Here is an 18,619-nt window from a genome sequence, read left to right as displayed (position 1 = left end):
AATTATGGAAATGGAAGAGGATGAAGATGAAGATGAAATGGGAGATACGATACTGCGTGAAGAGTTTGACAGAGCACTGAAAGACCTGAGTCGAAACCAGGCCCCCGGAGTAGACAACATTCCATTGGAACTACTGATGGCCTTGGGAGAGCCAGACCTGACAAAACTCTACCATCTGGTGAGCAAGATGTATGAAACAGGCGAAATACCCTCAGACTTCAAGAAGAATATAATAATTCCAATCCCAAAGAAAGCAGGTGTTGACAGATGTGAAAATTACCGAACAGTCAGTTTAATAAGCCACAGCTGCAAAATACTAACACGAATTCTTTACAGACGAATGGAAAAACTTGTACAAGCTGACCTCAGGGATGATCAGTTTGGATTCATTAGAAATACTGGAACACGTGAGGCAATACTGACCTTACGACTTATCTTAGAAGAAAGATTAAGGAAAGGCAAACCTACGTTTCTAGCATTTGTAGACTTAGAGAAAGCTTTTGACAATATTGACTGGAATACTCTCTTTCAAATTCTGAAGGTGGCAGGGGTAAAATACAGGAAGCGAAAGGCTATTTACAATTTGTACAGAAAGCAGATGGCAGTTATACGAGTTGGGAGACATGAAAGGGAAGCAGTTGTTGGGAAGGGAGTAAGACAGGGTTGTAGCCTCTCCCCGATGTTATTCAATCTGTATATTGAGCAAGCAGTAAAGGAAACAAAAGAAAAACTCAGAGTAGGTATTAAAATCCATGGAGAAGAAATAAAAACTTTGAGGTTCGCCGATGACATTGTAATTCTGTCAGAGACAGCAAAGGACTTGGAAGAGCAGTTGAACGGAATGGATAGCGTCTTGAAAGGAGGATATAAGATGAACATCAACAAAAGCAAATCGAGGATAATGGAATGTAGTCGAATTAAGTCGGGTGATGCTGAGAGAATTAGATTAGGAAATGAGACACTTAAAGTAGTAAAGAAGTTTTGCTATTTGGGGAGCAAAATAACTGATGATAGTCGAAGTAGAGAGGATATAAAATGTAGACTGGCAATGGCAAGGAAAGCGTTTCTGAAGAAGAGAAATTTGTTAACATTGAGTATAGATTTAAGTGTCAGGAAGTCATTTCTGAAAGTATTTGTATGGAGTGTAGCCATGTATGGAAGTGAAACATGGACGATAAATAGTTTTATACAAGACGAGAATAGAAGCTTTCGAAATGTGGTGCTACAGAAGAATGCTGAAGATTAGATGGGTAGATCACATAACTAATGAGGAAGTACTGAATAGGATTGGGGAGAAGAGAAGTTTGTGGCACAACTTGACCAGAAGAAGGGATCGGTTGGTAGGACATGTTCTGAGGCATCAAGGGATCACCAATTTAGTATTGGAGGGCAGTGTGGAGGGTAAAAATCGTAGAGGGAGACCAAGAGATGAATACACTAAGCAGATTCAGAAGGATGTAGGTTGCAGTAGGTACTGGGAGATGAAGAAGCTTGCACAGGATAGAGTAGCATGGAGAACTGCATCAAATCAGTCTCAGGACTGAACACCACCACAACAACAACAACAACAACAACAGTAATAATAATATTGGGAACTAAATTAACGACCCATAAACAATGTAGGCCACACAGTTGCGATTTGTTTAGAATAATGTTTATTCAGAAAGCAAACTCATAGCAAAAGTGGTCGTATTTAGAGTTACTGTTAGACTTGAGCGCATATCCATTTGACACAGTTTGATCATTCACGACCTCATCGCAAAACAAGTCCAAAACTCCATCTCAATATTTACACAAAAAGTTAGATTTCACCCAGGTGTGCAGCCGTTCACCACTCAAAGACTATGTCCCACAATACGACACAATGCGAAATTTTCTAAGTTATTTCATTTCCTAGCTGCATAAAGACCAACTGTCCGCTTTCATGTCTCAATCCGAACTGTACCCTTTGATGTCTCGACCAGAACTGTCCGCTTTCACGTCTGCACCAGCACTGTCCCTCCGCCTGTCGCTGGCCACACTTCCCATGTGCCAAACATACTCATTCAACTGACTAGGGCAGTTCCCTTTCCTGAAGCCGTCCATCTAATTGGCTACAGCTTATTCCACATTATACATTTACATTTTAACATACCACATTTAAATAATCAACGCTTGACCACTTTCACATTGTAAATAAAGTAACAATAATATCAATTACATAATAAACATTTAATTCTTTTACATAAAACCAATACAATTTCCTTCTTAACTTTGAATGGCATGGCCAGTAGCCTTGCACCAATGTGCTTTCTGATAAATAAATACTGAACAAAAGTAACTATTATGCACTAAGCTTTACAGCAGATATTCTGTTATCTAATGGTTCAGTACGATGTCATGCTGTCATTGTTCAATGTGTTTTGTGTGGAGGAAATGATGATCTGATGCTTAACTGTAAATACTGATAATTTAAATTTACTATATCTGTTAAACAAATAAAGTTACACGGTTGATATTTACACCATTTGTCATTTTAATGATGTGCTTCTTTATGAAATGTCGATCATTAAGATTGTGCAAAGCATTCAGATTTTAGCATTCAGGTCTTTGTTACAAAACTTGTTGATTTCACTTTAACAGTAAATCCTAAACTATTATAGATACAATCAAAATTCGAGTTTTATTGGGATCACCATGAAATTTTATGGAGGATGGCAGATTAAAATTACTGTGGCTTGATTCCCTGACTTTACTACAGAATCTTCAGTAGATAATTTGCCAGTTTACATTACTTACATTATCCACTAAATTTTCAGAACATTATTAACAATCTTCTCTGGCTAATACTGTAGCAAACTGCTCATAAAGAGTGAATTAAACTTCATTTTCCACAACTACATCCATATTGCCGTGAATTCAATGCCAGTTCTGAGTCAGTTCCTCAATATACATTTTAAATGGGATTGGATCGGAACACAGCCTTGCCTTAGTCCTTTTGTTATGAGAAATTTCAAAGAAACTTTGACACAAAATCTGTAAAGTTTGCTAGCTCGTACCTGAAATAATTTAATATTGTTCTCACTTGTTTCAGGCCTGGAACTTACAGACATCAAGCACCGCTCTGTTATCAACCGCTACGCATCCTGTAGCATGGCCCTTGGAATGATGCTTGCTGGTCTGGTGTCTTGGGCACTGCCCAACTGGAACTATTTCATGTCATTTGCAGCCATCAGTTGTTTTACCCTGTTCTTCTTCTTCAGGTGATGCATATAAACTGAAAGGTGTGAAGGAGTCCTTTTTTTTTAATACAATGACGATAAAAATGTGTGCAGTTTATGTGTGTGTCAGCGAATATTGTTTGGAAGTGGCAGTTCATCAGGAGACTGATTTTCAAGAGCAAAGAGTGCATAACAATCTGACACAAAGCACAAAACCACATGAATGGCCAGTTGGCTCACTTCAGAGACCTTTATCGTTGCCGTTCACAACACACTGGAATAGTACAATGGTTAAAAAGCAGCTGCATTATCGTGAACTTGGTATTACTGTTGCACTGTGATCAGAAACAATCTGAACAGCTGGTCAGGTTATTGCAGGTTAGGTCGTGCCAAGAAATAACTGTTACAAATAAATAAATAAATAAAATAAACGGATAAGTTGTGCAATTTCTGAGTTAATTGTCATTGAAGTTAGACAATCAGACCATTAAGTGCACAAATTCAAGTGGCCTGGCAGAGACAGAGCCACCAAATGTGTGCCTCATTTGGTTTCCTAAAACCGAACAAGGCAGCAGTACAAAAATTGGAAATGGGATGGTAGTAAGGACTGAACCTGAGCCAAAGGCTGTGCAATCTCATGCACTGTTATCTAAGCTATGAGAATAATGACACTAATCGTGTCTGGTAGGCCACATGAATTTACGTGCACAATTGCCTAATTGGCTAACTTCAATGCTAATTTATTCAGAAACAATGCGACATATTGAATTTTTTTCTTAACAACTATTACTCAGCACAGCCCACACTGCAAACTCTCACAAACTTTTCAGACTTTCTTGCCACCACTAACTTGCTTAATACAATTCAAATGTCAGCAAGAGTGCAGTTGAGTTCTGGAGTTGAATGAGAATACAAGAAATGGAGCAGGATTCAAACTCACCCATTAGTTCCATGAATCAGACGTCATGTAACAGCAGGCTGAGCAACACAGCACAGTAGACAAAACTTGTATGACACATAGATAAACTCTTGATGTACGTTAATAAAAAACATCAACAAAACATGCAATTATAAAATCCATAAGCAACATGCTAAAAACCCTCATAGGCTGCAAAATGCAAACTCTTAGTTTCAATAAAGGTGGGGGGGACTCTGTTTATAATGAGGTTTAAATTAATTAATTAAACTTTAAAACTACATTTTGGTAATCTGATTGCATAAATCTGTGGGAAACAAAATCTTACGAAAAACCTGAAAATAATCACTAAACTCGCTCTCTCTCTCTCTCTCTCTCTCTCTCTCTCTCACACACACACAACACACACACACACACACACACACATTTATAGTAAATCAGTGTTTGTGATTTAGTTACTGCAGCAGATATTCTAACTAACATACTATGTTACATCTAGCTGTTTCCTGAAAGAGGAGTAGCAGTATTTATTATCTGCATTTGTTGTAAAAGGAAGGAAGGAAGATTGGATTAACGGCACTTCGACATTGAGGTCATTTGAGACAAGCTCAGATTGTATCAAGGATGGGAAGCAAATCAGCTGTGCCCTTTCAAAGAAATCATCCAGACATTTGCCTTAAGCAGTTAAGGGAAATCAGGGAAAACCTAAAACTAAACGGCCAGATGCTGGTTTGCATTTATTGTGAATTAACTCTGTTTTCAAGTTTGCTAACAACTGTAGGCAACCTCAAAACGTTTTAGATACTAGTAATTTTTAACACAGGTTTTTGTGTTGCCTTAAAAGAAATTTTGTTTTGGGTATTTGCTTCAATTCTTACAGGAAATTCGCACAAGTTTTTAGCTCAACAGATTAAAAGATAATCAGCAGACTTAATTTAAAGTTGTTTGTTCACTGCCAAAATGCAGCCCCACTGTGAATGCTGCTCTCAAACATGGGATGTCTTGGCTGACATTCATAAACAGCTGGAAACAGCGCTGACTACTGTCAAATGATTGGCGGCTGCTGTGAATCACTGTGATGGAAGAGCTCCCGAGATTTGTGTACCTGTGCTACCGGTAGCAGAGCTACCTCAACTACTATCCTTTCCTGTGGATCCTGTCTCCTCTGCAGAAAGCACAGGATCTGTGATTACTCATCCATTTGACTGAGAGTGGCCTGTCAACAGTAGATCTAGGCATCCTGTGGAGGGTGGACGGGAACCATGGAGGACTCAGGGTGTTGTACTGGTCCCTCTAACCAATAAGTTTGAGGTGCTGTCTTTCACTGAAGCTGAGTCAGTGGTACTCGCTTCACCTGTCTGGTGTCAAGAGCAGGCAAACATGAAAGGGTAGGGGTCTATTAATCACTGGCAATTCAAATGTATGATGGATGATGGTGCTCCTTAAGGGAATGGTAGCAAGAGATAGGAAAGGACACCAAGTGCCTCAGTGTGTATGCCTGGGGGCCTCATTGAACATGTTGAAGAGGCTATTTCAACAGCCACTGAGGGAACAGGGTGCAACCAACTGCAGACTGTGACACACATTGCAACAAATAATGCCTGTCGTCTGGACTCTGAGTTCATTCTTGGGTCATTCCAGTGACTGACTGAGAAGATTGGGGAGACCAGCCTTGCACATGGTGTTTCAATGAAGCTCACAATTTGCAGCATTGTCGCCCGAACTGATCGTTGCCCTTTGGTTCTGAGCTGAGTCAAAGAACAGAAGCCGAGACTTCAGAGGTTCTGTGGCAAGCTAGGCTGCAACATGGGGTTGAGAATTGTAGGGCCCCCCTAAATGGGTCAGGTGTGCACTACACATCAGAGGTTGCTACTCAGGTACCTGACTGTGTTTGGGCTGAACACAAGGGTTTTCTAGATTAGGCAACTCTCCATTCAATACAGATGATGATAGTAGCAGGATTCATGGAAGTATCAGTGTAAGATCGAAAGAAATGCCTCCCACAGCTGAGAGTATTAAAATCCTAATGGTACACTGCCAAAGCATTCACAACAAAGTGCATGTGTTTGAAGTGCTCTTGAAGAGCCGTAAAGCTCACATAACACTAGATACAGAAAGCTAGTTGAAATCTGAAATTGATAACAGTGAGATTTTTGGGGAATACTTAAGTGTATATTGAAAGAATAGGCAAATGGAAATTGAAGTGCTCTACTTGTCGCAATAGACAAGAAACTGCAGTCCAGCAAGGTAGAAACTGAAACTGCATCCAAGATTGTTTCGGCAAGGCTCAGTATTAGGGCTGGGCATAATATGATAACTTCATCCTTCTATCACCCAGTATCAGGGCTGGGCATAATATGATAACTGCATCCTTCTATCACCCACGAAACTCGTTTCCTGGTGTACTGAAAAGTTAGAGAAAACCTCAGTTCACTTCTACAGAAGTTCCCCAATCATACTATAATCATCGATGGAGACTTTAATCATATAACAATTAACTGGGTAAGTTATAGTTTTGTTAGTGGTGGTTGTGATGAGACATCCTGCGAAACATTACTAAATGCCTTCTCTGAAGACTTCCTAGAAAAGACAGTTAGGAACCCCACTCATGGGGAAATGTATTGGATCTACTGGCAACAAACAGACCTGACCTCCTTAAGGCTGTCCACATCAAAATTGGTATCAGTGACCATGACACAGTTGTGGCAACAATGATTACCAAAGTACGAAGGACAACTAAAACAAGCAGAAATATTTATACGGTCAGTAAACATTATATTCCAATGAAGAACTTGGAAGTTTCAGCACAGGACAGGAGCACATAGAGAAACTATGGCTCAAGTTTAAAAGAATTGTTTACTGTGCTCTGGATAGGTATGTAGCCAGTGGAACAGTTCGTAATGGGTGGGACACTCCATGGTATACAGTCACTGTAAAGACACTTCTAAAGAAACAGAGATTACTGCAAAATATGTGTAAAACAAAGTGTAGGGCTATAGATAGAGAGATGCTGAAAGAAACATGTCTGGCTATCAACATGGTAAAGTGTGATGCCTTCAATGACTACCATAGCAGAATATTGTCAAATGATATTTCATAAAACTCAAAGAAATTCTGGTCATATGTGAAGGTTGTTAGTAGCATCAAAGTTAGTGTCCATTTATGAGACAGGAACTGGAATTGGGGGTAGCAAAGCAAAGGATGAAATGCTTCACTCCATTTTCAAAAGTTCCTTTAGAAAGGAAAACCCAGGAGAATTGCCCCAATTTCATCCACCACTGAAAATATCAATGAAATAAGTGTGTTAGTGTCAGTGGTGTTGATAAAAATCTGAAATTATTAAAACTGAACAAAGCTCCAGGCCCCAATGGAATCCCTGTCAGACTGTATACTGAGTTATCCCCTCTTCTAACTACAATCTGTCATAGACCTCTTGAAGAGAAAACTGTGCCCAGTTTTTGGAAAAAAGGACAGGTCACACCCGTCTACAAGAAGGGTAGTAGAAGTGATCCACAAAACTACCATCCAATATCTTTGATTAGATTAGAATAGATTAGATTCAGTTTTTGTTCAGTGTTTGTTCCATAGACCCAAAAAATGAGATGATGCTTGTGGGTGTGGAACATGTCAGAAAGTATAATATGAAAAACATAAAACATTTGAATTTAATATTACCCTGATCATTTGTCAGGAGATTGCCACAATAGGCGAACAGTGAACGGGAACTGGTAATATGTACAGAATTAATACACAGTCTGAATGAAACATTGTTATGCACTTTTAATAAATTTATCACACACAAAATACCTAATCTTCACTGTTGTGACCAAATGCTGTCAAAACTGAAATCTAACTGACATTTTGGTCACTGGAAGTGTCCGATTCCAGCCATCTGCTTTGACATGTGACATAAGGGTGTTGTGATATGTTACGTCATTACGGCGCGGAGTTTATGATTTTGTTGTGTTTGTAGATGTCGTCTTGTAGTGTTTGCTGGTGCCCTCTGGTGGTGTGTGTGTATGTGCTGAGTGTAATGTATTGTATTGGGTTCATTTAAGCTTTGGTTTGGTTGTGTGAGCTTGTTAGCAGTGTTTGTAGTTCAGGGTGTAAGGTTTGAAAGTTTTTTCTGTGAGTTATCAATAATTCTTTTTATTATGTGTTTGGTGTTTTCATTAGATGTTATTGGTTTGCTGTTTGTGGTGTGGTGAGACAATTTATTTATTGTGTGGTTTCTGTTGTTAGGTATGGATACGATTAAATATAACAATGCCATGTTGCGGTCAGAGATAGGGGAGGACAAGTTGTCTGGTATTAAACTCCTGCAGTTATTTGGACTAATTGTTGAGATTGTGAAGTGTAGTATTTGTCTCAAGAACATTAGGTTGCCCAGAATTCTGGCATCTTGGACCAGGGACAGGTACATGTGGCAGTTTGTGTGTGTGTGTGTGTGTGTGTGTGTGTGTGTGTGTGTGTGTGTGAGGGGCTGGGGGTGGGGTGGGCTGACCTAGTTTGCAGTGCCAGAACTTGTTGGTAGTAACTATTTTTTTGTGTCTAGGTATTCTACTCGAGTTGTGATGTTTTGTGTATTTACAGTGTATTGATTGTGTTTTAATTTATGTAGGAATGTTTAATTCTTGGGTTTTTGAGATGCTGTGGTTTCCATTTTATTTTTTGTAGTTGTAGGTGTTGGTTTTCTAGTATTAATAGTTTTTGTTGACCTATGTAGGTCAGGGGAAATGACCAAGTCCAATTTTTGAAGTTGTAGCCTTTGGTCTTTTGGTATTGTCAGCTATGGTTGACCTAAAAAGGTCATGGGAAATGTCTGATTCCAATTTTCGTAGCTGTAGGTATCGAGAGTTGCGGTTGAGCTATATAGGTCAAGGGAAATGTCCAATTCCAGTAGATTTTATTGGTGTAGCGGAATGTTGTAATTCTTTTTCCACCATTTTGTGTGTTTTGGGATCGTAGTGTGCTTTTTTACTGTTATATTTCGCTTGTCCCCACCCTAAAACCCCCCATTTCCCGCAGTTGTCCCGATAGTTTGGTTTTATTTTTGAAGGGAGATGTTATTGTCTTGTTTACATGTATTTTCGTATTTGTTGCCGTGTTTACGTAATGACATCATAAGTGCCACATTGGAGACTCTTGGAATGGCCATTTCCACCATATTGGTGACGTCATGGGTCAAAGCAGACGGGTGGAATCGGACACTTCTGTAATCCCCACAACAACCAATATGAAATATTCACAAGTCAGTAAAACATATCAGTCCTGATGCAGGAAGGATGGGTACTCAGCTCTCCGAAAATAATTATCTTTACTAACAACAAGCATGGTGTCATAGTTCAAATTGACCAGTTGAAAAACTGACATGTTAAAAGTGCATTTACCTACAATGAAAAGAGCAAAACAAGAAAACAAGAAAAGTTAAAAGCCCCAACTAGCAACAGTGACAGCCCATGGTTAAGAAAACACTTCAGACTACTTCAGCTGCAGTTGCCCTCAACAGAAAACTATTTGTAAGAAATAAATGTCCAGTAAACAAAGGCTACAAAGTACATATATCTCAAGAGATATGAACACTTTTCCATCTTCGATACTATGAAACACATCTCTTCTACTGCCAGCAGTTCTTTGCTTTTCACACCTTGGCAGCAGCTAGTATGGACTAAAACAAGGAAAAATGTCAAATAAATATAAACTACAATGTATACCTTAAGAGCTATGAGTATTTGTTCAGTAGAAGCAATGTGTTGCACACTAGCGAAGATGAACAAACACTCATACCTCTCACAGCGTGCACACTCTGTATAACTGGCTGTAAATAATGGTAGGCAACATTTTGGTTGTTTGGGGAAATCACACAGAAAAGAGTCAAGATTTTCCCACAAGTAGGTACAAGTGTAATATTTTTTTTCAGATATGTCATTGTTTCACATATATCTACCATAACAACATATTTTTAAAATGATTAATTCTACCTACACATCCATTCTTAAAATTTCGCCAATGGGTACTTAAAAGCGTTTACTTGCAAATCGAATGCACTTTACATCAGTTGTCATTAACTTACCACTATTTATACACCAGCCAAGTTAACGAAACATTACAGTTAAACCTCTCCAAAATACAAACTTAAAATATCACTTTTCAGAGAACACTTTTTGACTGTAAACTATCTTGGAGGTATCCAATTTGCGTATCATAACAATCCAGCTGCCAGAAATTCCTGACTTGCCATCTTCATTTCCACATTTGAAACACTTTCTAGAGCATTAGTATGGAGATCCTATATATTTTCACACAAGAACATCTGTCTGTCCCTGTATATTCTACGGGGTGGTTGTAATTAAACTCCCGCTACTTAAGTCAGTGTAAACAGAACCTATTTAAGATTGATGTTCAGACTGTGCGCTGCAGAATTTGTGTTGTTAGTAGTGTTCATGTTACACAACTTGCCATTAGGCACCAGTACTGATACGACAATATAGTGTTGAAACACAGGTACTGTGCATTACAGTTGAAGGTAGTCAACATGGGTCTGGACAAGATGTGCAGGGCTTTACTCGCAAAGCAGTTTTATCAAAAGCAATAGGCTGCTGCTGTTCATGAGTATGGAAACGTTACAGGAATACAGAGAGATCCTCTTTTCACACCAGTGTTGAAAAACAGGATTTGGAATTTTGAATTAACTGGCAATTTGGGAATTGCTCCTTGTCCTAGGCCAACAGCTAATTGTCCCACAAATTGTTGAAAAAGTTATTGTTGCATGAGAGAATACTGGATGCAGTGTACAGTCTTCATGAAATGCATGAGCTGTGTCATGACAACTAAACATGCCATTGTCCACTGTTCAAAAAGTGCTGTGAATAGTTGTGAAATGGCATCTCTAGTATGATAACAGGCTGGCGTGGATGCAAATGGTCATCACATTGAGCAACATTTGAACCTGGAGAAAAAAAAACTGGAGAAAAATGAAATAATGCCTGGCCATTTAAAATAAAGTTTACTTAAAATAAAGAAACAATTGAAATAGAATACTACTTTTGTTTTAAAAAGTCAAAAATAATTTCACCTTTCATCTCAGTTAAATTAAATTTCACTCATTGTTCATTTTTTAAATTTATACTGGAAATCATATAAACAAGATCTGTGTTCTCTTCCTCACCTCAATGTATCATTCAACACTGAGGGAGACTCACTCAGTTCTTCAGAGGGACAGAGAGAAAATTAGCTCATATATAATGGGATGCATCATAGCTCCAATGCTTAAGGTCTGTGTGTGTGTGTGTGTGTGTGTGTGTGTGTGTGTGTGTGTGTGTGTGTGTGTGTGCGTGCACTTTGGCCAATGATGAGATATGAACAAATAGTGTGACATTAGTTTTGTTACGATAAACTCATTTGGTTTACATTGATACAAAACAGCCACATTGCAAATATTTTCCTTGAGTGTGACATTTTAGTGCAAGTAATTATGGTACCTGACAAAAGAATTGGAGCACCCAGAAGACATGGATGGATGTCAATGTTATTTCGGAGATGCACACACCATCTGCTGGTATTCAAATTATTAGACTTTCAATTCTGTGTGAGATGTAGAACGGCCACAATAGTGCACTAGTGTTCGTGTTTTGCATCATTACCATGCCTGGTAGGGTTATAAGGCATGTGAACAATGTCAGATGTTCAGTGATCACTGTGAAAGACACAGAGATGTGACATACTAGAGTTAGATAGCGTTACCAGTATCTGAGAAGAGTTAGAAACTGCTGCATTGTGGGGCTCCATTCGGGCAGCTGGACAAATCATTGTAATTTTCAGATTTGTGGGGCATTCAGATGTGACTGTGGCTTGATACTGGATTGCATGGAAATGTGAGGGCAAGACAATTGTCATCAAGGCTCCTCTTGACCACATCTGACCACTCCAAGGGAGGATCACCATGTTGTGCTCCAAGCACACTGTAAATACTTCACAACTGCACATCCCATCCAAGAGCAATATTCTGTGTCATTTTGCACCACTGTTTGGAGACTACCAGCAGCCAGAATAGGAAATTACTATCCTATAGACAGGCTGCCATTAACACAACAACACAGATGGCTGCCTTTGAAGTGTTGCTGTGATCAGTAATCACGGTCAACTGATGAATAGTGTAATGTTGCATTGAGTGATGAAGTGCAGTTCTGCACTGTCCTAGATGACCATCATTGGTGAGTAATGCAGTGACATGGGGAGAGGTACCATCCTTTTAGTGTTTTGAAGATGCATAGCAGTGTTCCCACTGGTGCCATGTCGTGGAGATCCACAGTGCATGACTTCAGGTCACAGTTGGTACTGACTGAAGGAACTCTGATGATACATCCATATGTCATGGACATCCTGTACCCCTATGTTTTACCTCACATGTGGCAGCATTGTGCTGCCATGTTTCAACAGGACAGTCCTCTACAACACATGGCTCATGTCTCTATGAACTGTCTGTGTGGTGTAGAAGTACTCCTGCAGACAGCAAGACCCCAGATATGTCGCTAATAAAATGTATGTGGGACCAGCTATCATCTCCCTCCTAGTGTCAGTATCGATGATATCAAGAATGTGTTGCAACAGTTGTGTTTCAGCCTGCATGAAAAGAGGATAAAACAGTTTTATGACACACTTTCCAACTGAATAATTGCATGCATCCAGGCCAGCGGGGATGTCACATCAGACTGTAAGTTGGTTCTTACTGCCAAGTTCTTTGTAAATGTGACTTGATTCGGTAATCACTAAAATAACATCACATACTCTTTCAATTTGTAAAGTAACATTTTGTTTCCTCATTCCCTTTTGTGTGCCACACATTTTTTGTCAAGCAGTCAGTGTACATGCCCAAATGTATGGATTATGTAACTTTTCATTCTGTCTCCTATTTATACTTATCTGGCACCTACAGCATTGTAGTAAGACTGGTTTAAGAATAAACAAATTACTAACAGTACTTACAGGAGACTTACTTTCTTTCCGGTGCAGATGGTTTCCGCAGTCTCCGCGCTGGCTGGCATGCAGGGGTCGCGAGCAGGAGGCACTGGCAGTGCTGCGTGACATCGCGACCACCAACGGCTCCACTGTGCCTGCATTTGCCTTGCAGGTTATCCAGACTGTGGGCAACAGCAAGGCAGACAGGACAGGCTTCCTGAGTATATTCTCCAGCTGGAATGTCTTTAAGAACACCGTGATCCTCATCATCGCCAGGTGACTTACTCGAGAACGGGCTGCCTCTTGTTTGTTCTGCTAGAAGCAAACATGTCACTCTCAGTATTCCTTGTAAATCTCTTCAAGTTGGTGCTACAAGGGAGAGTCTGGTTGTCATGAAAACCATAAAATCTTTTTTTTTTTTCAGTATATTCTGCATAAAAATGATTGTGAAATGCAGTGCTATAAAATTTTTATCAAATCCTGCTAAACCATTTAACCTCGATGATGTCATATTTTTTCTCTGATTTCTTACCCTCTCTTTATTGTTTATTCAAATCATCTCATCTGCACTGTTGGACTGCAGAAAGGAATTCTAGGTGAATGTCAAATTTTTAAAGCCTTTTCCGTGGCAAGCGCAGGGCTGATCCAAGACAGGACGTGCAGTGTCACAATCAGAATATAACCACGAAGGAAACCCATTGTAGCAAACACTGAGGAACATAACTGGGTCATAGCCACACCACATATGAGCAGAGAGTGAAGCATGCGACCACAGCAAAATGATCACTTCATAATGTCATTCTGCATGAATCACACACAAGAACGACTTTCAGCCAGCTAAAATGGCAGAAAGTGTGAAGCTAAAGAGTTGAAAGCCATAGATGGGACACCACACAACAGTTAAAAGTGCTGACAAGCTTACAAAACAGGGTCAAATTCACTAATTGGCATAGCTCAATAACATCACTGGCATGAGCCAACCAGCATACATTCTGGGTCTTATGAAGTGCACATTCTATTCTATTCTCTTCAGTTGCCAGTAGCCAATTGTCACTTGGTGTGAAAGTATTGTGAATTAAAGCAAATACATGTTGAGGCTGTTCCATGACTAATATTTTTGGTGACTTCAGCCACGACATACATGCCACCCTGACAAACTCCACTGCTATGGAATGCTGCTTCTGCCACTGATGAGAAGACCTGAGCATTTTCAATCAGCACCCTGCTAGGGATGAGTCGAGGTTGACCTGCTAGCTGCTGGCACACACACACGCTGTCTGGGAGAGATGCATTCATGCTGCCCCCATGGCCCATGGCAGCATCTGTGAGCAGCTACTGGAGTCTTGGCCATCTCTTGTTGGGAGGCCAGGGCATACAATTGTTGCATGGCTACCATTAGCCTTTGTTTAGTTATTTATTGTTCCATGGGACCAAATTAAGGAGAAGTCTCCATGGTCATGGAACGAGTCAATACATGAAATTATAACACGATGATAGAAACAGATAAAATGAAATACAAGACACTTATTCAGGCGACAATTCGTAAGTTCAAATAAAGAAAATCAAACAATGTAACACTGGAATTTGCTTAATTTTTCAGCTCTTCCAGGAGCTCCTTGACAGAATAGAAGGAGTGAGCCATGAGGAAACTCTTCAGTTTAGACTTAAAAGTGTTTGGGCTACTGCTAAGATTTTTGAGTTCTTGTGGTGGCTTATTGAAAATGGATGCAGCAGAATAGTGCACTCCTTTCTGCACAAGAGTCAAGGAAGGGCATTTCACATGAAGATTTGATTTCTGCCTAGTATTAACTGAGTGAAAGCTGATAACTCTTGGGAATAAGCTAATATTGCTAACAAAAAACGACATTAAAGAAAATATATACTGTGAGGGCAATGTCAGAATCCCCGGACTATTGAATAGGGGTCGACAAGAGGTTCTCGAACTTACACCACATATAGCTTGAACAGCCCGTTTTTGAGCCAAAAATACCCTTTTTGAATCAGAAGAATTACCCCAAAAACTAATACCATATGACATAAGTTTATGAAAATATGCAAAGTAGACTACTTTTCATGTTGAACTGTCACTTATTTCAGATACTGTTCTAATGGTAAATAAAGCAGCATTTAGTAGTTTCTGAACAAGATCCTGAACATGGGCTTTCCACAACAGCTTACTATCTATCCGAATGCCTAGGAACTTGAACTGTTCTGTCTCGCTTATAATATGCCCATTCTGTCTCATCAGAATATCAGTTCTTGTTGAATTGTGGGTTAGAAACTGTAAAAACTGAGTCTTACTGTGATTTAGCATCAAATTATTTTCCACAAGCCATGAACTTATTTCATGAACTACATTATTTGATAATGTTTCAATATTACACACAAGATCCTTCACTACCAAGCTGGTGCATCAGCAAACAGAAATATTTTTGAATCACCTGTAATACTAGAGGCCATCTCATTTATATAAATAAGAAAGAGCAATGGCCCCAGCACCAACCCTTGGGGAACGCCCCACTTAACAGTGCCCCATTGGGACTGAACATCACTACCACTCTCAATATTGCGGAGAATTACCTTCTGCTTTCTGTTCTTAAAGTAAGAAGCGAACCAATTGTAAGCTACCCCCCTTACTCCATAATGGTCCAACTTCTGCAGTAATATCTTGTGGTCAACACAGTCAAAAGCCTTCATTAAATCAAAGAAAACACCTAGCGTTCGGCAACCTTTTATTGAATCAGCCCAAAACCTCACAGAGAAAAGAGAATATAGCATTTTCAGTTGTTGAACCATTTCTAAAACCAAACTGTACATTTGACAGCAAATTATGTGAATTTAAATGCTGCAGTAACCTTGTATATACAACCTTCTCGATAACTTTAGCAAACACCGATGGCATAGAAATAGGTCTATAATTGTCAACATTATCCCTGTCTCCCTTTTTATAAAGTGACTTCACTACCGAGTACTTTAATCGGTCCGGATACCGACCACTCCTAAAGGAAAAGTTACAGATATGGCTAAGTACTGGGCTAACATACATAGAACAATACTTCAGTATTCTGCTAGATACCCCGTCATATCCATGAGAGTTCTTGGTCATATTAACTCAATCTCCCTCTTGTCAGTATCACAAAGGAGCATTTCAGGCAACATTCTCAGAACACTTTTTTCTATTAGCGCTATAAGATTCCCTGCTTGGACTAGGTTTCTATTTAGTTCACCTGCTATATTCAGAAAATGATTATTAAATACTGTACATATATGCGACTTTATCAGTAACACGGACATTCCCACTATGCACTGATTCTATATCCTCGACCTGTTTCTGCAGACCAGCCACTTCCTTTACGACTGACCATATGGTTTTAATTTTATCCTGAGACTTAGCTATTCTATCTGCATACCACATACTTTTTGCCTTCCTAATAACTTTTTTAAGCACCTTACAATACTGTTTGTAATGGGCTGCTGCATTTAGATTTTGACAGTTTCTAACATTTTGATATAATTGCCACTTTGTTCTACAGGATATTCTTATCCCTCTAGTCAGCCACCCAGGCTGCCTATTTGTGCTAGTACCCTGTTTTGAACGTTCTAATGGAAAGCAACTTTCAAAGAGCACAAGAAAAGTCTTGAGGAAAGCATTATATTTATCGTCTACTGTATCAGCACTATAAACATCTTCCCACTCTTGTTCCTTGATAAGGTTTACAAAGGTCTCTACAGCAAATGGACCAACTTTCCTAAAAAGTTGATAACTATATTTAACATGTGTTGCAGCACAAAGATCTTTTAGAGTTAAAACTTGTGCATCATGATCTGAAAGGCCATTCACTTTTTGCTAACAGAATGCCCTTCTAGTAACGAGGAATGAACAAAAATGTTGTCTATGGTTATTATACTGTTCCCTTGCACTCTCGTTAGAAAGGATACGGTTTGCATAAGATTATATGAATTAAGGAAGTCTACCAGCATCCTTTTCCTTGCACAATCACTTATACAATTAATACTGAAGTCACCAAATATAATTAACCTTTCGTATTTCCTATAAAGTGAACCAAGAACTTCCTCTAGCTTTAGGAAAAATGTTGTGAAATCGGAGTCTGGGGATTTATAAATAACAAAAGTTAGAAGTTTAACTCCACTAAATTTAACAACACCTGCACAACATTCAAACACCTTTTCAGTGCAGTACTTTGAAACATCAACTGACTCAAATGGGATACTGTTTTTCACATACATGGCTGCTCCCCCACACCGCAAAGAGCTCCTAGAAAAGCTGCCAGCCAACCTGTATCCTGGTAAAGGAAGCCTCTGAATTATCTCCTTATTTAAGAAGTGTTCAGATATACCAATAATTTCAGAGTCAACATTATAAGCGGTTCACTAACTTTATCTCTAATACCTTGTATATTTTGATGAAATATACTAATTCCCTCATTACTCGGATACCTAAGCTTTGTCGAAAGTGGTTCCTTTGTTAGAGAGACTTCCCTTAAGCAGTAATACCTATAAGCTGACTTCAACATAAAAAAGGTACAGCTCTAACACCCAGTAGTACTGGAATTTTCCCATGAGTGATCCCACCACCCCCACCTTTGCTGTCACCTATAAGCTTTGCCAACCTCCCCTTTCCATACCTGGTGAGGTGCAGGCCATGTCTAGTGAAACCAGTCCTGCTGATAGAATCCACCGACACCACTGAAATGTGACTCATGCCTTCTGTCATCAGCGCACCCCCAAGTCTCATGTTATTACGCTTGACGGCTGTATTAAGATGAGGCCGATCGTGACTCTGGAACAGTTCCATGAAATGCACATTCGTGTTGCCAGTCTGAGTGGCTATCTTTTCCGGGTCAACATCTATGTCATACTCCCCATCCCCATCAATACTATTACCAGCCCCACCCACAATCACCACCTGATCCTCTTTAGTAAAATCCCTACATAACCCCCCTATGTTAACAGTCACCTGAGCCAATCCTGCATTAGGCTTCACAATGCTGGTGACCCGGTACTCAGTCCCCCCAACACTTCCTGCAACTGCTGGCCTACACCTCTACCATGGGAACTACCTAACAGCAGAACCTTCTTCTTTCTCTTAGACTTTGCAACTGTCCTAGCCACCGTAACTGCTGAGGTCTGCTGCATACTTCCTACATCTACAGCTACTAGCTACTGGTGACCACTGACCTGGTTGTGAAATCTGATGCCTTCAAGGGTACCCCAGTAAAGTAGTGCGCCACAGCACTGGCAACCCAACTGGCTGGGAAATACCTGCAGAGCTGTGGGTTGGCATCCTGCATAACACCGCCCCTGCTGAAGAAGTGGTTTCTGACCTCTGACATGCAATGCAGATGCTGTTGAGTTGGATGAGTCAGTCACTCCTGACTGCGTACGCTTCTGTGTTGTAGTGCGTTTGATCAATGGGACAAAGAAGCTATGTTCATTGAATGAATCCTAAAAATAAATATATTTACAGAGAATGCTGTATCACAGATGCCCTAAAGCATTTCTCCAGGTCACACTCCCTCATGTT

General features: G+C 39.7%; 1 protein-coding gene across 1 annotated transcript in view; it reads left to right on the top strand.

Annotated features, from left to right (window-relative positions):
* The window catches only part of LOC124789244 (steroid transmembrane transporter SLC22A24-like), an 80,953-nt gene that overhangs the window by 51,141 nt on the left and 11,193 nt on the right, over positions 1-18,619 (top strand). Inside the window, exons 4-5 of the mRNA XM_047256538.1 lie at positions 3,074-3,242; positions 13,129-13,350. Of these exons, the coding sequence (XP_047112494.1) occupies positions 3,074-3,242; positions 13,129-13,350 (391 nt within the window). The remainder of the gene's footprint in view (positions 1-3,073; positions 3,243-13,128; positions 13,351-18,619) is intronic.

Source organism: Schistocerca piceifrons, chromosome 3, assembly GCF_021461385.2.
Source record: "Schistocerca piceifrons isolate TAMUIC-IGC-003096 chromosome 3, iqSchPice1.1, whole genome shotgun sequence".
Classification (NCBI taxonomy): domain Eukaryota; kingdom Metazoa; phylum Arthropoda; class Insecta; order Orthoptera; family Acrididae; genus Schistocerca; species Schistocerca piceifrons.
The sequence above is the reverse complement of the archived record's forward strand: the minus strand, read 5'-3'. Positions and strand labels throughout refer to the sequence as shown.